At 46.3% G+C, this 25376-nt stretch overlaps 1 protein-coding gene across 1 annotated transcript; it reads right to left on the reverse strand.

The window, feature by feature from the left end:
* Positions 1–546: 546 nt before the first annotated feature.
* Positions 547–22672, reverse strand: LOC140192654 (EEF1A lysine methyltransferase 3-like). The gene is made up of 7 exons (XM_072250209.1): positions 22577–22672; positions 16680–16791; positions 10534–10869; positions 8989–9138; positions 3535–3591; positions 1162–1329; positions 547–764 (listed from the first exon to the last, which is right to left on the reverse strand). Exons 1-7 carry the CDS (start codon positions 22670–22672, stop codon positions 547–549), a joined length of 1137 nt encoding a protein of 378 aa, XP_072106310.1.
* Between the last annotated feature and the right edge of the window lie 2704 nt (positions 22673–25376).

Raw genomic sequence — 25376 nt, forward strand, 5'->3', positions numbered from 1 at the left:
ACCACTCAGCCAAATTTTCAATCTCCCTCCCGTATGCTGATTCATATTTGTATCACACATGTATTCAGATGCTTACGACAGGCTTGTCGTTCGCTTCTTCCAAACACTTTCCTTCTAAACATTACTGAGGTTAAACCAATTGAAAATCTTAGAACCAAGATTGACAAATTCTGTTGGCATGATTGCTGACAGAAATGGACCCAGGAGAAATTGGAACTGAGAGACTGATAAGTCTTGATCAAAACAGACTCAGGAAGCTTAATGATCTATTCCCAACAATGTACATTGCCTCCCATTGCGAAAAGACCTGTTCATTATCAGTTTCGTCTCTTAGTTAATATCCACATTTTCAGTCACTACCAATAGACTCAGGCAGGTGAGGGTCGTCAGCCTGGGATGGCAGCTCGCCTAAGAGAAGAAAAACTCTGATTTTAAACGTTCACTGCTTTGTGGCCATACCCACCCAGGGGAAAGGTTTCGAGTGGAAACCCTAAGGCAGAAATCCAGAGCCGGGGTCCCCAAAGTAATTTGATGTTGTTTACAACTTCACTCTGGCAACCCCTGTGATGACACTGGTTCCATCTTCCCTTGGATTGCATCGGTAACATGGAGAGGGAGAACCTGCTGCATGAGCAACAGCCGATTCTTCAAATCTTCCCGTCCAGGCTTGAGCTCTGGAGAGGACATGGTCCACCAGAGGCGCAAACCCATGATGCTCTGGGATCGACAGCTGTCTACTACTACAGTTGGGTATTTGTAATAGTCTGCCAGCAGTTAGAGGGACTCAGAATATTGAATACCTGACAGTTGCTTTCAAATTGCATGATGACATCCAAGAATCTTGAACAGTTGATTTAATATATAATGAGCAGCTTTTTCGTGTAATGGAAAATCCGATTATGTCATATGTAACTGCAAAGCATCCAACTGGAAAAGCTATGTGATACAAATCTTTGCTGTGATCTTTCAGAACAGTATTCCAGAATTAATAGCACATCTACGAAGCAGTTTTGATAATGTGCAGGCAGTCCCAGTCCACTAAATGGGGGCAGCAAATTGAAATACGGCCCCTGTTCTTGGGAAATTGCTGGAAGTTATTGGAGATGATGGTATCAAATAGCACTTGCTCACTAAAGGGCTGCGACTGGTCAGAGTGCTCACCTTGTGTTCCGTCAGCGTCATCGGCCGGAAAAAACCCTGCCCTGATCCGCAACGCGGGTTTTTGAACTGATGATTTTGGCATCGAAGCAGAATCGTCAGAATGTGGTTGCAATGAATCTGAGGTCAACAGCGACTGGCAGAGAAGCTCTCCTCTGGCCGAAAGATCAACTGCATGTTCAAGTTTATTCCCATTAGGCCCCAGGCCCGGATATAAATGCCATGGAAATTAGCTTTTTGCAGCAACCCGTTACATTACAAGGAGGTCATAGATAAATTGAAATAGACTTAAATGAATATAAATTATACATAATTTACATGACAAAACAAACAGAATAATACTAATGCCAGAGCAAGTTGACAGGTAAATTATACTCTGCCGCATTTTAAGGTTTTTCAGGTGGTTCAAGAACCTGATGGTGGTGAAAATAAACTGCTGTTGAACGCTGTGAAGTAGGTAAGGCCTGGATTGTGAAGGTCCTTAACAGCGAATGATGCGTCCCTGTGATGTCACCTCTTGTATCTTTGATGGCGGAGAGAGTTCTACTGTGACGCAACCTACTAAGCCCGCCTCTTTCTGTAGCTTCTTGCAGTTCTGTGCATTGGAGTTTCCATACTAGTCAATGATGCAACCCGTCATAATGCTTTCCTCTGTACATTTGCAGAGGCTTGTCAGAGCCTTCGATGCCATGCCAAATCTCCTCAAACTTCTAGAAAATCCGTGATACTGCTGTGTCATGTTCATGGGTTCAGTCATGTGCGGGATAGATCGTCTAAGATGTTGACACCCATGGACTGAAAGCTGTTCAGCCCTTCCACAGCAGACTCTCCACTGAGGACTGGTGTTGGCCCAGCTAACTTTCCCTTCTCACCGTCCGTCGCTTTGCTGACGTTGAACGCTGAGTTGTAGCGATGACACTATTCAACCAGCATAACTTATTTCACTCTTATACACTTCTTATTCACCATCTGTGATTCTGCCACAACTGTGGTGTCATTCACAATTTTGTGGATACCATTGAAGCTATGCTCAGCGCTATAGTCGTTAGGTATAAAGAGAATAGAATTAGGGCAAAGCACACAGCCCTGAAACACATGCCTCTGACCTGTTCTGTTCGGGTTGTGGTCTTCCAGCCAGGAAGACAATGATCCAATTGCACAGGGAGGCACAGCTGTCCCGTTCTTGGAGCCTGACAGTATGTTTTGAGGATATGATGGTGTCGAAAGTTGAGCTGTAAGCAATGAACAACAGCCTAACCTACATTGAGGGATGGTTGTTGAAAATCAATGACACATGCTCAGAACATTGTGGCAGGTGTTACTTCTCTAATATAAAGTCAGAAGAATTAGCATCCTTGATGTTTATGGTGGTTAGTTGGGGCGGCATGGAAGCGTAGTGGTTGTGGTAACGCTACTGCGGCAGTAACTGTGTGATGGGAGTTCGATTCCCACCGCTGCTTGTATGGAGCTTGCACGTTCTGTCTGCGACAACGTGGGTTTCTTCTGAGTGCCGAGCTTTCTTTCCATTGTTACGTACCCCGTAACTGGGTTGCCAAACCAGCAGAAATGGATCACTCAGTTGGAGTCTGGATTACTAGAACTAAGAAAGTTTTATTAAAGAAACAAGCAACACAGTACTCTAATCAAAAGGATAATGAATGCAACAGTTCAGCAATGATAAACATACATGTACACAGAATTCAGGATCAATCAAGCTCTATCGTTGTCTAGGGGCAAATGACCAGTTTCAAAGTGGCACAAAGTTCAGTTCAATTTAGTTCAGTTCGCAGTAATCGTTGCCATGGCGATGGACAGTGGTGGGGGAGGTGAGAGAGCAAAACGAATGAATATTCAAAATAGCTTCCACACACAGATCTTCGCAGTCAGCTTTCGGGCGAGTCCTTTGTGATGTCATCTGAGGTCACCGACCGTGACCCCTCCGTTTCCAGATACGATCGTTTCCCTGCGCTGAACCTGGCACCCAGACAAGGGTGGATACACACCAGGTTCCCGCCGATCGTGCCTTTCCACCCTGTGCGTTTATGGCCCGGTACTTCCCACCGACTTGTGAGAGGCGCACCGCTTCCAGAGTCTCGTTACCTCGGGTGTCGTGTGTGTCGCCTTAGCGAACCTGTCCCTTTTTATCCCCCTGCTGGAGTATCGCCTGTCCATCACTTCAAACAGTTCAGGGTTCAAAGGGGGAGCCGCTCTTGACAGCTCTCCTGCCCCTTCATTACACATCTCCAAATGCTGCTCCATTGTTTTCCTTATCTCTCTCTCTCCTGAAGACAGGTGGCAGACCAACTGCTGATCACACTGGACAGCTAACATCTTAATCTATGTGTATTCCTGTCACAGTACATTCAGGAGACTGACGGCTAGTGAACTGTGAGCGTGCTATGTTAGCGCCCGAAGCGGGGCGGCACTCGCGGGCTGCGCAGCAGAATCGGAATTAACGCAAACAACGCATTCGCTGCCTGTGTTCATGTCCATGAGTCAGATAAAGATAATCGAAACGTTCCTGTATGTAGCTGGGCCAGTGCAAACTCCAAGCTTGCTAAGTAGTACGTCTGAAGATCTTTCACATGAAATTTGCTCACTCTGCTCTGTTTGCAGAAAGCATGCTTTACTGCCGTTATCTGCCGTCCCACCAGACATCACTTTTGATTTCACACACAGATCATTCCCTGTGATCTTCTAGAGGATCAATTTTATCCTTTGCATTCTTTTTGCTCATAATGTATCTGTAGAAGCCCTTAGGATTCTCCTTCACCTTGTCTGCTACAGCAACCGCATGCCTTCTTTTAGCCCTCCTGGTTTACTTCCCTTGCATTTCCTATACTCCTCAAATACCTCATTTGTTCCTACCTGCCTATACCTGCTATGCACCGCCTTTTATTTCTTAACCAGGATCCCAATATCTCTCAAAACCGAGGTCCCCTAAACTGGTTATCTTCGTCTTTTATTCTGACAAGCACATAGAAGCTCTGTACTAACAACATTTCACTTTTGAAGGCCACTCACTTATCAAGTACATCTTTGCCAAAAAACAACCTGCCCCAGTCCACACTGGCAAGATCCTTTTCTGATACCATAAAAACTGGCTTTTTGCAATTTAGAATCTCAATCCGAGGACCAGACCCATCCTTTTCCATAATTTCCTTGAAACTAATGGCATTATGATCACCAGATTGAATGTGTTTTGTCACCTGCTCTGTTTCATTCCCTAGCAGGAGATCAAGTATTGCACGCTCTCTCTAGTGACTATGTAGTCATTTTGTACTCACTCCTATGTAGTGATTAAGGAAACTCTTCTGAACACATTTCACAAACTGTTTCTCATCCAGCCCTTTATGGGAGTCCCAGTCAATGTGGAAAGTTAATATCACCATCTAACAAAACCTTATGTTATTTTTCAACAGTTTGTGATCTCTCTGCAAATTTCTTCCGCTAAATCCTGCAGACTGTTCGGTGGTTTATAATATAGCCACATTAATGTGATCATACCTTTCTTATTTTTTAGTTCCACACATACAGCATAGACGAATTCTGCTGTCTGTTCTGATTGAGCACTGTTGTGACATTTTCCCTGACTAGTAATACCACCCCTCCCGCTTTAATCCCTCCCACTCTATCACGTCGAAAACAACGGAACCCTGGAATATTGAGCTACCATTCCTGACCGATTTGCAACCATTTCTCACTAATGGCTACAATATCATAATTTCATGTGTTGATCCACGCACTGCGCTCATCTACCTTTCCTATAATACTTCTTGCATTGAAGTATGCACAACTCAGAACATTAGTCCCACCATGCTTAATGTTTGAATTCCTAACATTGTCTGAGGTCTTAACATCACCTGTCTCTACAACCAGTCCCGTATTTTCTCTTGCATTCTGATTCCCAGCCCCCTGCAACTCTAGCTTAAAGCCTTTGTGCAGCATTAGCTCACCCCCCGTTTTTTAAAAAATACTTTATCTATAATTTTCAGTTTTACAAAGACAAAATAAATTGAAGGCGTTCAAAACAATACAAAGGAAGTACAGCTCCAAGTGGAGCACAGACAAAACAAATCAAGACCAAAAAAAACAAAAAGGTTGCCAGACAATTTACAAGATTACCTAAATAAACTTTCAGACATCACGGAAGCAATGTAAAGTAAAATGAATAAAGAAATCCGGTTAGGCACCACACCCACTCATGAGACTAGACAGGTCAAGGTCACCATGTGTGTGAGGCAATATGACACTGAACCAATAAGGGTCCCCATATTCTCTCAAATGTATTCTGTGTATTGGGTTTGTGCAGACGCAGTCTTTCCATTTGTATAATAGACAACATCTCCTTGAGCCAGTGTGCGAAGATGGGTGGAGTAGTAGACTTCCAGGTCAGAAGAATAAGTTTCTTAGCCACCACCATTCCTAGATGCAGAGCAATCTGCATGTCGTGCGGCAACTCAAGAGTCTCTGCAGAGCATCCAAAGATGGTGAGGTCATTATTGGGCTGAATGTCTCTAGAATAGACTTTTGAGAGCCACTCAATAATTGCAGTCCAAAAGTTGTATAATGTAGGGCAAAAGCAGAAAATATGTGCTAGTGAGGCCCTCAGCAGAGCGGCACTTATCGCATTCAGCCCCCCCCCCGCCCCCCCCGAGTTTATGTGCAAGCTGTATCTTCTGTGCAGGTCCCACATTCCCTGGAAGAGAGCACAATGATCCAAAAATCTGAAGCCCACCCTCCTACACCAACTCCTTAGCCATGTATTGAATTGTATGATCTTCCTATGTCTGGCCTCACTAGCACGCGTCATGGGTAGCAATTCTGAGATCGCAACCCTGGAGGTCTGTCCTTTAACTTAGCATCTAACTCCTGAACTCATTTTGCAGAACCTCATCAGTCTTCCTACCTATGACATTTGTATCCATGTTGGCCATGATCTCTGGCTGCTAACCCTCCCACTTAAGAATGCTGAACTCTCGATCCGAGATGTCCCGTTGGCCTGGCACCTGGGAGACAACATACCATCCAGGAATCTTGTTGTCGTCCACAGAACCTTCATTCTGTTTCCATAACTAATGAATCCGTTATTGGTACAACACATTTCTTCTTCTTGTTCCCTTCCCTTCTGAGCCGCGGGCAGTCAGACTCAGTGTAAGAGAACTGACCACTATGGCTTTCCTCTGCTAGGTCATCCCCCCCTCCAAAAAAAAAGTACCTAAAGCTGTTGTTTAGGGGAACGGCCACAGGGGTACTCTGCACTGGCTGCCTATCCCCGTTCCCCTACCTGACGGTCATGCAGTTGCATGCACCTTCGGCCTTACAAATGATCCGGAGTTCATCCAGTTCCAGCTCCAACTTCTTGATGTCTTCCTGCCTTCCCACTTTCCGCAAGGGGAGCATTTCACTATCCTACATAGCATCCCCACTGCTCTAAGTGTGCAATAAGAAAGAAAAAAATAACTAAACAATGAAAAAAGTCTACCTTACAGCCCATGCCTGTCCTCTCTGTCCTCGCCGAAGCCTCGATGAGGTGAAGCCTCAAGTCCCCACTTTAACACTGGCCCACTCACACAATGGCCTCTCCCACAAAGGCTGCTCTGCTTAACCCTAAATTATTTTCATTGGATCTTGCCAAGTGCCTAAATATGCGCAATCTAATGTCTGCTGGGGAATTGTGGTGCCGACTGACTCCCCTCCCTCTCTCCCTCTAGGCAATCCAGTATTTCTTCGGGAAATGTGGCACGCCAGATGTGTGCCTCAGTCTGTATTGTATTATTATAATTCAAAATTATTGTACAATTACAATAACCAGCTGGCTGGAGATATGTTTACTTTGCTCCATTTTGCTCTCTCAGATTTTACTTTTGCATCTGCAATATTTTATTATTTAGCTTCTAGGTCCATAGCTGTAGTAATCAGTTAGAAAATATCTTATTCCTTTTATTTTACTCTTGGTTCGATGTCGCTAACTCTGAGCCTCTGAGGAAAGCCACCGCTACAACCTGCAACCTGGTCATCTCCTAGGCTGAGGTACGCAGATGTTTCCACAGGGTGGACAGTTGCAAGGCTACGGGACTGGACGGCCTCCCAGGGCGAGTACTCAGGATGTACACAGCACAAATAGCTGATGTGTTTACAGACATTTTTAATCTCTCCCTCTCCCAGCGTAGAGTGCCCCCCTGCTTCAAATTATCCACTATTGTCCCTGTACCAAAAAAGACCAAGGTAACATGCCTGAACGACTGGCGTCCTGTCACACTCACCTGAATAAAAAGCAAATGCTTTGAGAGGCAGATCAAGAATTACATCTGCAGCTTGTTACCACCCAAAATGGACCCCCTACAATTCGCCTACCGACACAACCGATCAACAAACAACGCAATAGCCACTGCTCTACACACTGTCCTTACACATCTGTGGAAGAAGAATGCTTATGTGAGAATGCTGTTCGTGCACTACAGTTCAACATTCAACACCATAACTCCATCCAGGCTCGACAGGAAGCTCAGAGACCTCGGCCTTCACCCTGCCTTGTGCAGCTGGATCCTGGACTTCCTGTCAGATCGCCGGCAGGAGGTAAGAGTGGGCTCCCTCACCTCCAACCCTCTGACTCTCAACACAGGAGCCCCTCAGGGCTGTGTACTAAGCCCCTTCCTTTACACCCTGTATGGCCATGGCTGTGTCGCCACGCACAGCTCTGATCTGTTAATTAAATTTGCCGACGACACTACATTGATTGGCCTAATCTCAAACAATAACGAGGTGGCCTACAGGGAAGAAGTCATCTCTCTGACACAGTGGTATCAAGAAAACAATCTCTCCCTCAATGTCGCAAAAACAAAGGAGCTGGTTGCGGATTACAGGAGGAATGGAGACAGGCTAACCCCTATTGACATCAGCGGATCTGGGGTTGAGAGGGTGAACAGCTGTAAGTTCCTCAGCATCCACATCACTAAAGACCTCACGTGGTCTGTACACACCAGCTGTATGGTGAAAAAGGCACAACAGTGCCTCTTTCACTTCAGACAGTTGAGAAAGTTTGGTATGGGCCCCCAAATCCTAAGAACTTTCTACAGGGGCACTATTGACAGAATCCTGACTGGCTGCATCACTGCCTGGTATGGGAACTGTACCTCCCTTAATCGCAGGACTCTGCACAGAGTGGTGCGGACAGACCAGCGCATCTGTAGTTGTGAACTTCCCATGATTCAGGACATTTACAAAGACAGGTGTGAGAAAAGGGCCCGAAGGATCATTGGGGACCCGAGTCACCCCAACCACAATCTATTCCAGTAGCTAACATCCAGGAAACAGTACCGCAGCATAAAAGCCAGGACCAACAGGCTCCGGGACAGCTTCTTCCACCAGGCCATCAGACTGATTCAGTCATGCTGCTTTGAGTGTATTTCTATGTTACATTGACTGTTCTATTTGTTATAAATTATTATAAAATACTATGATTGCACACTACACATCTAGACGGAGACGTAACGTAAAGATTTTTACTCCTCGTGTATGTGAAGGATGTAAGAAACAAAGTCAGTTCAATTCAACTCAACTTTTTCCTGCTTAAACGCAAATAACCTCACATTCTTTTCCCCAAAATGAAATACCGCCCGATAAAATTTGGATACTTTCTGATTCTACTACGTCCTTACTGATGTCAACAATTATTATAAGAATCATTAGCAGCCTCTGCAAATTCATATCAATGCTGCATCTGATTAGCCTGTACATCGGGCGTCTTTGATAGAATCCGCCAGCTCAGGAACAGGTTTTTCGGTCCAGCGGACGTATGTCAGCTATCGAGACTAATCCCTCGCCAACTGCGTTGTATTATGTTCCGTTTTCCCATTGCGGTCGGCACGGATGACCGTTGGTTTTTGCTAAAGTACAGACTCAGTGCACGGTCATCGGTCGGCACGGATGACTGTTGGTTTTTGCTAAAGTACAGACTCAGTGCACGGTCATCGACCCCAGTAACAGTGGCCAGTTGGCGGGGGAATGCATTGTTCCTTGCATTTTTGGACTCTAGACAAACGTGAAATGTTATCAGTAAATTTGGTAATGATGCGCGTAGTTTGACATCTTAATGAAGAGAATTCTAGAACTCATTATACTCCTTACAGTGGTTCTTTAATTTCCATAAATCAAACACGCAGGACGGATCCAAACTGCAATAACTTTATGATTTATTGTTTGCAATGCTTAATAATTAACATTTCCAGCTAACAGAAATGCGCACTGGATTGTAACTATTCCAGATATTCTTCTGACACTCAGTGTTTGCTTGCGTTGTGACCACCTTTTGCCAGTGAAAAAGCACGTTCTCACGTTCTGTCGTTTGTCCACTGAAGAGACGGAATCGAACCGCACTGCATAAATAGAACTCCCAAGGAATTTGCACGTGTTGCGCATCTTCAATTTTCATGCAAAGTAATGAACAGGTTGATTGCTTCCTGAATTAGTCCATATGTTAGCGTGGGCAGCTTTATAAAAGGCACCCGATTATCTTTTCATTGGTACCTGCAGGCAAAGCCTTCTATAACTCAAACGTGATTGTGGTATAAATTCGAGGGAATCAGTACCAGCCGGCATTTAGTTTAGCCCTAAGAAATGGAATCCAACGGGAAAGGCTACGGGGAATATCGAGGGTTGGAAAATGAGACCTTTGTGCGTCATTCTTTGCAATAAACGATTTTCTCTACGCAGTTTTAAACGCTGAGTGATCTTCCAGTTATTTAAAAAGGATTTTGGCAACAAAAAGAACATAAGAGCAGGTTTCATTCAGCGTTGAGGAGATCGAGATTTGGCATTAACATTGCAATAAGGCAAGGTGACTATTTAAATAATACGTGAACATTTTACGTGGCGCCAGAAATTTCTCTCTTTCACTTATATGAACCTGCACCAAAGTGTAGCCTCCTCTATAGGAAGGCTATGTGTTCCGCACATTGATGGCACGAGGATTAGTATAAATCGCTAGATTATTACTGAGGAGGAAGGAAATAAGAAAATGGAAAACCATCATTATTTTCATTTGAATGTTATTTTTCTTAAAATGTTAGTCCGTGTAATAAAGTTCCACCTTAAAAATAACTCCATTTACTGAAATTCTAAAATAAGAACAGTAAATACTGGAAACACTCAGCAGATCGAGCAGTTTCCGTGGAGATGATCACATAACCGTTAATTCTCTTTCATTTTCTACAAATGCTGCCTGACATGCTGAATGTTCCCAGTATCTTCTGTTTTTATCAGGTTTTACACTTTGGTGCCAGGCTGCTTTTCCACTCCGTATCAGAAATTAATCCCTTATTCCTGAGGGTGCTTGTTTTTTAGTCAACTTGTAAATATTGTTGCTTCCGCTTGTGTGAATTAACTCGCTATTAAACTGCTCCGGCAAGAGTTCTTGGTGAAAATTAGTGGCTCCCTCTCTGGCAACCATGTTAGAACAGATGTAAACTATAGTTTTCTCGTTGCAAAGATGTAAAAGTGTCTGCAAAAGATGTGGAAAGTTGGTAGGGTTGTACACGATGTCCGATCCCAGAATAACATCAAAGTCAGATGGATAGTTGTTCTGATCGGTTCCCCAGACCAGGGCGCTGATTTTCGAACGATGCCTGGAGCTGAGGGGGATGTTAGCAGAAACATTGTATTCTATTTGTTTCAGGACGTATCGCATGTCCGTGAGAGTGACATCTCCGCCTGATGAAAGAACAAATTAAACAAATTTACCCTTTAGCTCAGGCCAGTACGATCTAGAGTAATAATTTGTGCCAGATATAGTGAAAATTGTGCAGAATACAACACAGAATAACCTCAAACTACAATCCCAGTCAGAAGTAGTCAGAAGATGTCCTAAAGGAGGTAGAAGGGGGTTGGTAAATCTATTTATTGTTTTAACATTTCACAGCATCAATTTGTGCAAGGGTAAAACGATAACTGAATGCAAAATAGTGTGTTAGGCTGCCGTGTAGGCGGACTATAAGAAGCAAGCCCATTGCAAAGTAGATGTGAGGACAAGAATTTGTCTCACCATACAGGAGATCCGTTCATTAACAGCTCAGCCGTCATTGAGCCTGGCGGTACGAGCTTTCAGGCTTTTGTGACTCATGTCATACAAATCCCTTCAGCCGCAGCTTTCTTGTTCAACAACCATCGGCTGCAGTGAAAGTTTGAATAGCGAATTCAAAGTGAACTGCGTGAAATCAGGTTCCATTTACAAACTCAGTTGTCGCAGGGAACAGTAAACGCTTTTGACAGTGCTCTTTAAATGTTAGGGGCTTGATTTGTTGCCCAAACATAGTTTTACGCCACTTCAACGTGATTTTCCCCAGTGACGGATGATGTACGGATACTCAGGGCGGCACAGTGATTCAGCCGGTAGAACAGTTACTTCACATCAGCATGACCCGTGTGTAGAGTATGCACGTCTTCCTGTACACACACACACACACACATTTATGAAACATTGTCTCGGTCACGGCTGGACTATCCTGTCCAGTTCTAGGAGCACACGTTTTAAGGAAGATGTGAAGGCTTTGCAGAGACTGCGGAAGAAATCTGCAATTTCAAGGACTTCTGTTAAATGGACAAAATTTAGACGGCGATACTGTTCTCCCTGGCACAAATGATTTAGTAGATGTATTTAGAATCATGAGGGCACAGAAAATGATGCTGATACGGAGAGGTTAAGACCTATAGTATGTACAATGGCGTGATTGAGAAAAGAACCAAAATTTGCGCCAGAGCATTTTTAATATAGTGAGTGGTTCGCGTCCTTGAATAGAATTCAATTTTAATATTTAAAATGGAGGTGTAAAGGAAATCAATTTACAGCGCAGCCGAGTTCTACCAGCTCTTACTTAGATCGAGCGGGGTGGGGTGGGGTGGTGTGGCGGCCGAAGTGGACTGCATCGCTGTCTTCCATTCTGTTAGGACCTAGTGATTCTGTAATAACTGCATCGAAGTTTTACAAGGTGCAAACAACTTCACCCTGACCGAAACAGATAACGTATTGTTGCTTTAAATGAAACCGATGTTTTAGGAGAGTCCAATATACTATTCCAAAATCCAGAGGACACGTTCCACCAACAAGGATAAAATAAAGATTCAAGGGGCTGGTGACGTCTAAAGCTGAAGCGTCAGTCTGTGAGCAGCCTCTTATTCTCGCGTGAATTTAATCTTATTCATTGAATCCTTTTAATTACATTACAGAATCTTTCTGTAATGGCTTTTGTTGCAAAGGTAATATGATTATTTGTGCCTAACAAATTCTACAGTGATAAGGTTGTCTCCTAACCTGTTACTGTCTAACATTCTTCACGGTCTGTCTACACATTGCATTTACCTTTACACCAACTGCTCTATCATCTGACCCATCACTATAATTCCCATTCCCACGTCAACCCTCCTGACTAGCTCGAGAAAACCGGCTCGCGAGGACATTGGATCCTCTCGAGTTCAAATGTAACACATCCCTTTGGTAGTGGTCATACTTTCCCCAGAAGAGATCCCAGTGATCCACAAAACTGAAATTGGGCCCTCTGTACGAATTCTTCAGCTACAGTTGGATGGGTTAAAATAGTTCATTTCAATAGGACAAGTGTCGGGAAGAAAGTTGATGAATATGTATGGTACTTGGAGCTACAATGTTGTGGCCGTATACAGTCACAAGAGCAGGATTGATCAGACAGGCAAAGATTTGACTTAGCTCTTGAGAGTTATAAGGTATCCAGGAAGGAGCTAAAGAATGGACTTAGGAAAGTTAGAAGGAAGCATGAGAAGGTCTTGGCGAGCAGGCCTAGGAAAACCCTAAAGCATTTTTCACGTACGTGAAGAACAGGGGGATGACTAGAGACAGGGTAGGACCGTTCAGGGATAACAGAAAAAACGTGCCTGGAATCGGAAGTAGTAGATGAAGTCTCTAACAATTACTTTGCTTCAGTATTCGCCTGAGAGAGGAACCTTGAGGAATGCAGCAGAGTAGAAGTTGCTAATGGGATGGAACATGCGGACGGTAAGAAAGATGATGTGCAGGAATTTTTGAAAAACATTGACCTAGGTAGTCCTCAAGACCAGACGGAGTACACCCCACGCTGCAACGGAAAGCAAGCGAAAAACTTGCAGTGCCATTGGCAATGATCTTTGTGTCCTCACTGGCCACGGGAGAAGATTGGAAGGTGGCAAATGCCATCCCTTCAAAAAAAGATAATACTGTATGGATAAGCAACACACATAAAAGTGGCTGGTGAACACAGCAGGCCAGGCAGCATCTATAGGAAGAGGCACATTCGACGTTTCGGGACGAGGCCCTTCGTCAGGACTAACTGAAAGAAGAGCTAGTAAGAGATTTGAAAGTGGGAGGAGGAGGGGGAGATCCAAAATGATAGGAGAAGACAGGAGGGGGAGGGATGGAGCCAAGAGCTGGACAGGTGATTGGCAAAAGGGATATGGGACGGGAGGCCTAGGGAGAAAGAAAGAGGGGGAAGCCCAGAGGATGGACAATGACGGATGGGGTACGAGGGGGAGGTGGGGCATTAATGGAAGTTAGAGAAGTCAATGTTCATGCCATCAGGTTGGAGGCTACCTAGACGGAATATAAGGTGTTGTTCCTCCAACCTGAGTGTGGCTTCATCTTTACAGTAGAGGAGGCCGTGGATAGACATATCAGAATGGGAATGGGACGTGGAATTAAAATGTGTAGCTACTGGGAGATCCTGCTTTCTCTGGCGGACAGAGCGTAGGTGTTCAGCGAAATGATCTCCCAGTCTGCGTCGGGTCTTGCCAATATATAGAAGGCCACATCGGGAGAACCGGGCGCAGTATATCACCCCAGCCGACTCACAGGTGAAGTGTCGCCTCAGCAGGAAGGACTGTCTGGGGCCCTGAATGGTGGTGAGGGAGGAAGTGTAAAGGCATGTGTAGCACTTGTTCCGCTTACAAGAATAAGTGCCAGGAGGGAGATTGGTGGGGAGGGATGTGGGGGGGGGGGGGGAACGAATGGACGAGGGAGTCGCGTAGGGAGCGATCCCTGCGGAAAGCAGTAAGCGGGGGGTGGTGGTGGGGGTGGGAAAGATGTGCTTAGTTGTGGGGTCCCGTTGGAGGTGGCAGAAGTTACGGAGAAATATATGCTGGACCTGGAGGATAGTGGGGTGGTAGGTGAGGACTAGGGGAACTCTATTCCTAGTGGGGTGGCGGGAGGATTGAGAGAGAGCAGATTTGCATGAAATGGGGGAGATGCGTTTGAGAGCAGAGTTGATGGTGGAGGAAGGCATGCCCCTTTCTTTAAAAAAGGAGGACATCTCCCTCATCGTGGAATGAAAAGCCTCATCCTGAGAGCAGATGCGACGGAGACGGAGGAATTGCGAGAAGGGGATGGCATTTTTGCAAGACACAGGGTGGGAAGAAGAATAGTCCAGATAGCTGTGAGAGTCAGTAGGCTTATAGTAGACATCAGTAGATAAGCTGTCCAGAGATAGAGACAGAAAGATCTGGAAAGGGGAGGGAGGTGTCATAAATGGACCAGGTAAGCCTGAGGGCAGGGTGAAAGTTGGAGGTGAAGTTAATGAAGTCAATAAGCTCAGCATGTGTGCAGGAAGCAGCGCCAATGCAGTCGATGTAGCGAAGGAAAAGTAGGGGACAGATACTTGTATTGGTTTGGAATACGGATTGTTCTACAAAGCCAACAAAAAGGCATGCATAGCTGGGACCCATACGGGTGCCCATGGCTACACCTTTAGTTTGGAGGAAGTGGGAGGAGCCAAAGGAGAATTTATTAAGAGTAAGGACTAATTCCGCTAGACGGAGCTGAGTGGTGGTAGAGGGGAACTGGTTATGTCTAGAAACCAAAAAGAGGTGGAGAGCTTTGAGACCTTCCTGGTGGTATATGGATAATCCTGGAATTATTGACCAGTGAGTCTTTGTCATAATGGGGACGTTGGGAACGGACTCAACTGCAAGACACAGACACTGAAGTACAAGGAACAGGACCTGACTAGAGTTAGGGGCGTGACAGGATACAGACAAGGAGCAGGGACAAGAACGCAGACTTGGGCTAGGCCATAGACTAGACAGAGAACCCGGACAAGGAACTACGAACTAGGAACCTTGGCTAGAACCCCGAGCCGGAGACCGGACAAGGACCCAGAACCTGGGTCTTGCCTCGGGCTCGGGCCCCTGAACCAGGCAAGGACATGACATGACTGCAGGACTGGAGGCTCGGGTCTTGAGGCTTGAGGCTTGGAGACAGGCTTGGGGTCTTGAGGCTTGGGTCGAGGGTACTTCGAGCCAGAAACTGGGCAAGGACCCAGAACCTGGGACTTGACTCGGGCTCAGACTCCAGAACTAGGCGAGGACAAGACGAGGCTACAGGACTGGACATGGCTTGGGTGAGGAACTGCTGGGCAGGGTGAGACACAAGGACAGGTAAAGGCAGATGGACAGGACTCGGATAGGACTGGACTAGGCACGGACCAGACGAGAGCCTTCAGGAGCAGGGAACCTTGGACTAGAAGAGACGGGAGCAGGCAGCCTTAGACTAGAAGACACGGGAGCACGGAACACAGAGGCGGGACCTCTCCTTGGGAACAGGACGCTGAACATGAAGAGACGGATCCCAACACAAGGTGGCGGTAAACAGCCGGACCCACCTAGCGAAGGCGTGGACACAGAGACAGTTCCGAACACGAGGTAGTGGCAAACGGACGGACCTACCTAACGAAGGCATGGACACAGAGAGACAATTCCACACGACGAAAGACAGTTCCTTATCTTGTCGTAACAAGGCTCCAGTTTTGCTCCGGCGGAAAATTTCAGCTATACACTCAGGGTATACAGGCGGGGTATCCAGGCTAGGTGAGCAGGCAGAGAGACAGGCGAGGTACCCAGGCAGAAAGTCAGGAGAGGTATCCAGGCAGAGAGTCAGGCGAGGGGGCGGGGAGACAGGGAGGGGAACAGAACAGTCCAACAGGGAATCCCTGGTTTGCAGAGGTATTTATGTCTCAGCCCCAAAACGAGAATCATGTGCCTACAACAGAAATTGGGGAAAACCAGAAACCCTGGAATAATGAACTATGGACCGGACCGTGAACCGGAATACGGACTTCTCGGACCGGACCATGACAGTCTTACGTCAGTGGTGGGCAGACTATTGGAGAAAATTCTTAGCGACAGGATTCACGAGTATATAGAGAAGATAGTCTGATTTGGGATGGTCAAGATGGCTTTCGGATAGCTGCGCGGGAGGGAAAGGCTAGATTAATTGTCGAATGCATTAAAAGATCGGTACAATATCGTAGACGTGCAATATCGCAGCCATTGTGCTAGACTGGTCTATATCATATGTTCTAGGACAATGCGCGCTGACCGTGGAACACAAAAGATAAATGTAAATTAGAGATCTAAGCACTATTGTAATCTTGACCCTCACTTATTCAAATGTGTATATAGTTGATAACGTTATTTGTAATGTTACTTTATCGTTGCAGTGAAAACGGTTGGATGAATTAACTTACCCAGCAGGGCTGCTAAAATCCCCACTATCCCCGTTCCAGACCCCAGCTCAATCATCTTCTTCCCTGTAAAGTTAATATTTTCCTGCTCGAAGTAGCGACAGAGTACAAGTCCCTGAAACGAAACACACACACGCACCCAAACACATGTTAACGCTGATCTATCTACAAGGTTTACGAAGCATTAGGGAGAAAAAGACTCAAGAGGTACACGCTTGTATCTAAAACAAACGATCTGCCGAAGAAACTCAGTGCATCGAATAATATCTGTGAGAAGAAAAGAATTCTCGACATATCGGGTCGAAATCCCGTATCGACGCTGATCACCTACGAACATCAGGCCGCCATCTCGTGTACAGTCACGGTTCATGTACATCCGCAGAGCTCCCACACATTCTCCCACTTGATAGTTCCACAGTCCCACGCTTCCAACTTCTATATTTTATCCAACATCTACAAACCGGACTGTGATAGTAGATCCGATATAGTACCCGCTCTTGCCCCATTTACCTGCACTCCTCATACCTTGACTTTACCCTATCACCCATTGTCTAGTTCCTTCCGACCTATATTAGGGATACCTCATATCGCCCACACCTCAGCGAGTTCCGCGTTTGCCACGACGCGGAACTCTTCTTCCGCCGGCTACGTCTCTGAGCTTATTTCCTCGGCAAGAACTCTCCCACCCCCACCAACGACCCCTTCTCCCGTCTTCATCCCTCCTCCTCTTCATGGACCCCCCGCTCTGGTCTTCTGCCTGCTCTGGATCTCTTTATTGCTAACTGCCGACGGGACATCAACCGTCTCGACTTCACCGCACCTTGTCCCCATTCCAACCTCACTCCTTCCGAACGCTCTGCTCTCCACTCCCTCCGCACTAATCCTAACCTTATTATTAAACCCGCCGATAAGGGGAGTGCTGTTGTAGTCTGAGCGTACTGACCTCTACCTTGCCGAGGCACAGCGACAACTAGCGGATACCGCCTCTTACTTACCCCTCGATCGTGACCCCACTAAGGAGCAGCGGGCCATTGTCTCCCACACCATCACCGACTTTATCCGCTCAGGGGATCTCCCATCCACTGTTCCCAAAATTATAGTTCCCACACCTCGCACTTCCCGTTTCTACTTCCTACCCAAGATCCACAAACCTGCCTGTCCTGGCAGACCTATTGTCCCAGCTTGCTCCTGCCCCACCGAACTCGTTTCTGCATACCTCGACACGGTTTTATCCCCCCTTGTTCAATCCCTTCCTACCTATGTTCGTGACACTTCTCACGCTCTTAAACTTTTCGATGATTTTAAGTTCCCTGACCCCCACTGCTTTATTTTCACCATGGATGTCCAGTCCCTATATACGTCCCTCCCCCATCAGGAAGGTCTCAAAGTTCTACGCTTCTTTTTGGATTCCAGACCTAATCAGTTCCCCTCTACGACCACTCTGCTCCGTCTAGCGGAATTAGTCCTTACTCGTAATAATTTCTCCTTTGGCTCCTCCCACTTCCTCCAAACTAAAGGTGTAGCCATGGACACCCATATGGGTCCCAGCTATGCCTGCCTTTTTGTTGGCTTTGTGGAACAATCTATGTTCCAAACCTATTCTGGTATCTGTCCCCCACTTTTCCTTCACTACATCGACGACTGCATTGGCGCTGCTTCCTGCACGCATGCTGAGCTCGTTAACTTCATTACCTTTGCCTCCAACTTTCGCCCTGTCCTCAGATTTACCTGGTCCATTTCCGACACCTCCCTCCCTTTTCCAGATCTTTCTGTCTCTATCTCTGGAGACAGCTTATCTACTGATGTCTATTGTAAACCTACTGACTCTCACAGCTATCTGGACTATTCCTCTTCTCACCCTGTCTCTTTCAAAATTGCCATCCCCTTCCCGCAATTCCTCGGTCTCTGCCGCATCTGCTCTCAGGATGAGGCTTTTCATTCCAGGACGAGGGAGGTGTCCTCTTTTTTTAAAGAAATGGGCTTCCCTTCCTTCACCATTAACTCTGCTGTCAAACGCATCTCCCCTATTACACGCACATCTGCTCTCACTCCATCCTCCCTCCACCCCACTAGGAATAGGGTTCCCCTTGTCCTCACCTACAACTCCACTAGCCTCCGGGTGCAACATATAATTCTACGTAACTTCCGCCACCTTCAACGGGATCCCACCACTAAGCACATCTTTCCCTCCCCCCTCTCTGCTTTCCGCAGGGATCGCTCCCTACGCAACTCCCTTGTCCATTCGCACCCCCCCCCCCCATCCCTCCCCACCGATCTTCCGCCTGGCACTCATCTTTGTAAGCGGAACAAGTGCTACACATGCCTTTACACTTCCTCCCTCATCACCATTCAGGGCCCCCGACAGTCCTTCCAGGTGAGGCGACATTTCACCTGTGAGTCCTCTGGGGTGATATACTGCATCCGGTGCTCCCGATGTGGCCTTCTATATATTGACGAGACCCGACGCAGACTGGTAGATCGTTCGCTGAACACCTACGCTCTGTCCGCCAGAGAAAGCAGGATCTCCCAGTGGTCACACATTTTAATTCCACATCCCATTCCCATTCTGATATGTCTACCCACGGCTTCCTCTACGGTAAAGATGAAGCCACTCTCAGGTTGGAGGAACAAAACCTTATATTCCGTCTGGGTAGCCTCCAACCTGATGGCATGAATATTGAACTTCTCAAACTTCCGCTAATGCCCCACCTCCCCCTCATATCCCATCCGTTAATTATTTATATACATACATTCTTTCTCTCACTCTCCTTTTTCTCCCTCTGTCCCTCTCACTATACCCCTTGCCCATCCTTTGGGCTTTTATCCCCCTCCCCCTTGTCTTTCTCCCTTGGCCTCCCGTCCCATGATCCTCTTATATCCGTTTTGCCAATCACCTGTCCAGCTCTTGGCTCCATCCCTCCCCCTCCTGTCTTCTCCTATCATTTCGGATCTACCCCTCCCCCTCCCACTTTCAAATCTCTTACTAGCTCTTCTTTCAGTTAGTCCTGACGAAGGGTCTCGGCCCGAAACGTCGACTGTACCTCTTCCTGGAGATGCTGCCTGGCCTGCTGCGTTCACCAGCAACTTTTATATGTGTTGCTCACATCCCTTCACCACTTTGTCATTCCTCTATACTCTGTGTCATTGCAGGATTTCGACGCCAACTGTTGACAATTCTATTTCCAGACCACACCCCCCCCGCCTCCACACACACACACACACACACACACACACACACACACACACACACACACATACCGCTCGATAACACGAGTTCCTCCAGCAGAGTAGGGCGAGGTCAGGGTGTTGAATAGGCTGGTTGGATCCATTGTTAAAAGGCAGCTTAAGCAACTGCTATGGAGCGGGTTGATAGAGTCCTACAGTCTTAGAGGGCCATTTCAAATGGGTCTTGGGGACCCAGTGAAGTCCTCATAGTGGTAATAAATTCTGGGTTACGTTTGTAAGGAAAATCAAGGAAAAATCCTTTCGATCGGCTTGATTAGTTCCTGGGAGGATATTTTGTTGGAAGCGAAATATAGTCCAGACTAAACGTCAGAGACACAACCACTGGCCCGACCCCGCCCCCCACCCCTCGCACCACCCCCCCATCCACCTAGGATTCTCATTTCTCGTTTCTGGTCACCCGTTGTTCACTGATACGGTGATGCTACTCGGAGATCAACAGATGCTCAACCTTCTTTCCCTTGCAGTTTTTTAATTATATGCTGTCGCTACACTGCAGAGATACAGTATATCCTTGCAGAGTGTAACGTAGCGCATTGGAATTGATCAGAATTCATAGAAATCAGGATTAAGAAAAGTATATTTGTTAACAGGGATCCGTGTCTAAGATATGCACATATTGTCACTTCACGTTTCGTTTTGAGGTGGACTGACAGAGCTCATTTTTCAACCCAAGCAGAGTACTGGGTAGAATTCACATGAGAACGAGCCATAGTTCTTCCCCAAATGTTTCAGAATTGCAACGGGCGTTTTCTAGGCGCTATAATCACTTCATGTCAACCATTCGCAGCCCTGCAGTAATATCGTGCCGAAGAATGTGCTTTGTAGTTTCATTTGTGGGTCCAGAAAGTGTCATGGTCCGATCTTTGAAGTCCGCCTTCCGGTTCACGGACCGGTCAATCGATCCTTATTCCAGGTTTTCTGGTTTTCCTTTGTTCTGTTGGGTGCTCTAATTGAGACACATGATTCTCGTTTGGAAAGACACATAAATACCTCCAGAGACCAGGGCTTGGCTGCTGAATTGTTCCTGTCAAAACCCCCCTGTCTGAATCCTTTCTTGGCCCCTTCCTCCTGAAGCCTTGCCTCGCCTGTAACCCTCGCCTGCAACCTTCGCCTGAACCGCTGTCAAGTTCAACCACTGGACCAAGATAAGGAACTGTCTATTGTTGTTTTGAACTGTCTCTGTGTCCATGCCTTCACTAGGTAGGTCCGGCTGTTTGCTGCTACCTAATGTTGGGAAATGTCTCTGTGTCCACGCCTTTGCTAGGTAGGTCCGGCCGTTTGCCGCTACCTTGAGCGAAGACCTGTCTCCCGGTGTTCTGTGTATGAGTCCCGGCCCTACGTCCTGCTCCCAAAGAGGGGTCCTGGCTCTGTTTTCTGTGTATGAGTCCCGGCCCTAAGTCCTGTTCCCAAGGAGGGATCCCGGCTCTGTGTTCCATGTCCTTGTGTTCCTTTCTCTCAAGTCCAAGGCTCCATGTTACCGTGCTCGAGACCAAGGCTCTGTGTTCCCGTCCTCCCCAAGACCAGGGCTCTGTGTTTTGCGCTCCTGTCGTTCCAAGTCCAGGCTGCCGAGGTTCTTGTAGTCCCAAGTCCAAGGCTCAGCTGTTCCTGAGTATCAAGTCAAGGCTTCATGTTCTCGTTCTGTCCATGTGCTTCGTCCTGTACTGGAGTTCCCTCGTCTTGCCCAGGAGTCTCTCGTTATGTCCTGTAGCCTCGCCTAGTCCTGTCTGCCAAAACCACGTCATGTCTTCGCTTAGTTCTGGAGTCCGAGCCCGAATCAAGACCCAGTTTCTAGGTCCTTGTCCTGTCTCTGGCTCGGAGTCCGAACCCAAGCCTCGTTATGTCCTCGCCTCGAAGAACCCAAGCCATGCCCAGTCCTGTAGCCACGTCATGTCCTCGCCTAGTTCCGGGGTCCGATCCCGAGTCAAGACCCAGGTTCTGGGTCCTTGTCCAGTCTCCGGCTCGGAGTCCAAGCCCAGGCTCCTAGTTCCCAGTTCCTTGTCCTGGTCCCGCTTGCCTAGCCAATGCCCTTGCCCGAGTCTCTGTTCTTGTCCCCGCTCTCACTCCGAGTCCTGTTCCTAATACTTCAGTGTCTGTGTCCTTGCATTCAGGTCCGCTGCCAGCGCCCCTTCCTTTATGACAGAGAGATTACATGGGTGGGAGAAGACCGTAAAAGGAGCGTAAATACCCTTGGCCGTTGTGGCTCTGACGCGGACGAAAAGGAAGAAGGGTGGATCGCGCGAAACTACACTGTGAAGCATATGTCACCTGACACAAAGCATTGCCATGGTGGGGAAATGAACGCCGGGTGAGAGAATAACTTAGAAGCTTAAGATTCATGTGACGAAACGCAGCAGAAGCTGTAGATTGAAGAAGGAACTATGCTGCTCTACTGGGCTCTCGATACCTACTATAGATCCTTGGGATTTTTAAAATATGAGCCAAATTTCAGCCCTGGCCTGGATCCAGTAAGGCTGTGAATAGCACTGTAGCTGGGAAGAAGTTGATGGCGCGGGGGTAGGTGTTGGGGTGGTCGGTTGTGTACAGCATCGGTGTGTTGGGCAGAGTTTTGGTAAATAAATCCTACATTCATGCCAGTGAGTTGGAAATTAGGTGTAAACTCATACAATACATTTGTTACAAGTAGCTGGACTTACAGGTTCCCATACAAAAGCAGACACGCCGAGATAGGCTCCCTTAAACGTCGTTATCTTTAAAAGATGTCCACTGAATTCATATTGCTTCTCTTCCATCTCAGACGGGAAGCTAGTGTCCTCGGCGTTGCTCACCCTCTCTAATGATCAGTGGACTCTCTGTTCAGAGCAGATTGTCTCCGGTTCCTGATATAGGTATATACCAGTGGCAGTCTTCTGTGAAATCACCAAGTATTAATCCCTGATACAGAGGGACGGGAGTGTTCTGAAGCAGGATGATGGCAGATTATTTGTTTTATACCACGAAATAACGCTGAAGGACACGTGGTATTTGTTATGTTACATTGATACAACTGCCAAGTGAAATAATATCCTGTACACAATTCAGCGCACTTACCGATCTAAGAAATTAGAACATATTGTCATCTTGTCTTTTAGTGATATGAACATTACTTTCACTAGCAAAGTCCCCGTCGAACTCCGTCAGTTACAACCTGTGACGTGATCTTTTGGTGAGTGTATCAGGAATTGTAACAACATGGTCTAATGTGTGACATTTTAAGAACACTTGTTCCATCATAACTGCATATTGTTTCTTCCGGAAGGTAATCTTTACAAACAACACATCAAATTCAAATTATTATTTCCAATATTGATGTTTTTTCCTAATTGTTCTATTCTCCCGATCTCATTCAAAAGTAGTTAAGTATTAGAATTTATCATGGTGTCTTTCTTAAAATGTGCTCACATGCCTTCTAAGTGCACAGATGTTTCCTGAAAGGCAAAATCTTCGTTATAAGCGGTTGTTTACCTGCTTGTAAGGTTGTCGCCTAAAGTAAAGAAACATTTATTGAAAATTATGTCAACGATAGCAACGGTGATGTCAATTCCAATAAAACTATTCTGTATAATAACATTAAAATTGTAACATCTAATGATAATATTCTAAACAAAATATTAGAATTAATGTGGATTCTGCAGCTGTTAATTTAATTAATGCTCAAAATAATGTAGCGTGGCTCAATTGATAATTTAGTCGTATCTGGTTTGAAAAACACAAGTTCAATTTGCCTGCTATCACCCACTTGCCTCTGTCTCTCAAGTGCACTCTCTCTCTCAGTTTCCTCTCTAGCACTAAACGTGGACAATTCCGTTCCGTCTCCACAGATGCTGCTCGACCCGCTCAGCATCTGCAGCCGATTGGTTTTGTTCACTTTTCAATCGTCTCCTCCTGAGAAATGGGCGCAAAACATCAGAATGCGTTGACTTTGGAAGAGCTATTCTATCGAGCCCCACTCCGCTCGCTTAGGTCGTAAACCGTCTTGAGAAATTTATTCTCACAGAGGGTGGTGAATTTCTGGAATTGTCTACCCTGCAGGGGGTGGAAGCTGGATCATTGCAAGTATTTAAGGCGGGCGCGGAAACATCTTTGAAACATCGAGAGCTTGAGGACTATGGGGATCCGATACAGAGAAAAGAGTTCACGTCTGGGCAAGTCGGCCAGGATCACATTGAATGGCAGGAATCACGTTGACTCCTGTCCTGTTCTGTGTATTCATTCAGAGATGAACGGAACATTTACCATCACCAATATTTACACTTAATGGACCGAACATTAGAAGATTGTGACTTGTTACACGAACGTGGTGAATGTTCTGAGAGAAGGGTCCACAGGGCGAGGGGGGATGTAACGTTAGCGTTTCCGTAGAAGTGAGATTCTACAAGTCTGGGCGGGGCATCTTTTCCGGAAAAGAGGTCACACGTTAGGACAGAAATGAGAGAATATATATAAGGGTAGCAGCATTTCAGTAGAAGCACTCTGTGACTAACATGCAAACTTTAACAAAGAATTCTATAAATCTGAAGTAGCCCAGATAGAAAATACTCAGAAGAACAGATCGCCTTTATAGAAAGAACAACAGACGACGACTCCGGTCTAGGATCCCACATCGAAATTGGGAAGAGAAAAAAAACAAGTTAGTATTACTTAATAGAAAAGGTTGGGAATTGTGGGTTAGGGATCGGATAGATAATAGCAATACCTTTGATTGGGGTGAGACCAAATGACTTAACCTGGCACTTCGTAGCAATTAAGTTCAAGATGATCATTTTTCGTTTGTCAAATGCGTTTCCAATGGGTTTGTGGACATATTCAGCCAGAAAGATGGTGCACAAAGGGGAATAAATGGAGTTGCTATTATGACTGGCAGCAACTGCCAGTTCTAATGCAGACAGACGGAATGTGGGAGGTTATCTACAGCGGGCACATGAATATTGAGCCCAGAAGGCTGTAATCTTTTTTGTTATGAAATTTTCAGCAAGATTCGGCCATGGATATCATGCTGCTAAGTACATTCAGGACGGAGAGGTTAACTAGCTCCTATAAACCTCCCCTAGTGTAGGTGGCTACCAGGAGAATCAGGGCGGATGGGATTAGTTCTTCATGGGTGTGCGAGAGTGTCGGTAATGAGGAAGTAAGTGGGAGAATATCTCTGATGGGATTGCTCACAGACGGTCTGAATACCATCCTTCTATGAAATATAAGAATGATGGATCTTTGGACACTGATTTGGAGATAAGGAGACGTAGCAAGAAATAGAATGTAGGGACAGGATCAGCCTTGATATTAAACGGCCGGAGCCGCCCGTCGTGCTGCCATTACACAGCGCTTCCGCCGACATGTGGTTACCCCTTTTGGGGGAAGGGGGATGAGAAACACTTCATCTGATAAATTTTCGAGAGGTTGATGTGCTCAACATTTCTACTTCCAACATGACAGTAGTGACATACCTCTGGTGGTAAA

Source organism: Mobula birostris, chromosome 1 (assembly GCF_030028105.1).
Source record: "Mobula birostris isolate sMobBir1 chromosome 1, sMobBir1.hap1, whole genome shotgun sequence".
NCBI classification, from domain to species: domain Eukaryota; kingdom Metazoa; phylum Chordata; class Chondrichthyes; order Myliobatiformes; family Myliobatidae; genus Mobula; species Mobula birostris.

What these genes read in the sequence shown, in the direction of transcription:
- LOC140192654 (XM_072250209.1), bottom strand. Translation starts at nt 22,672, where the DNA reads ATGGAAGAGAAGCAATATGAATTCAGTGGACATCTTTTAAAGATAACG. An exon ending in GATTTTAGCAGCCCTGCTGG is followed by an intron (nt 10,870 to 16,679) that starts GTAAGTTAATTC and finishes TTCTTTCATCAG; the next exon opens with GCGGAGATGTCACTCTCACG. An exon ending in ACGGAACATAATACAACGCA is followed by an intron (nt 3,592 to 8,988) that starts GTTGGCGAGGGA and finishes TCTGCTGCGCAG; the next exon opens with CCCGCGAGTGCCGCCCCGCT.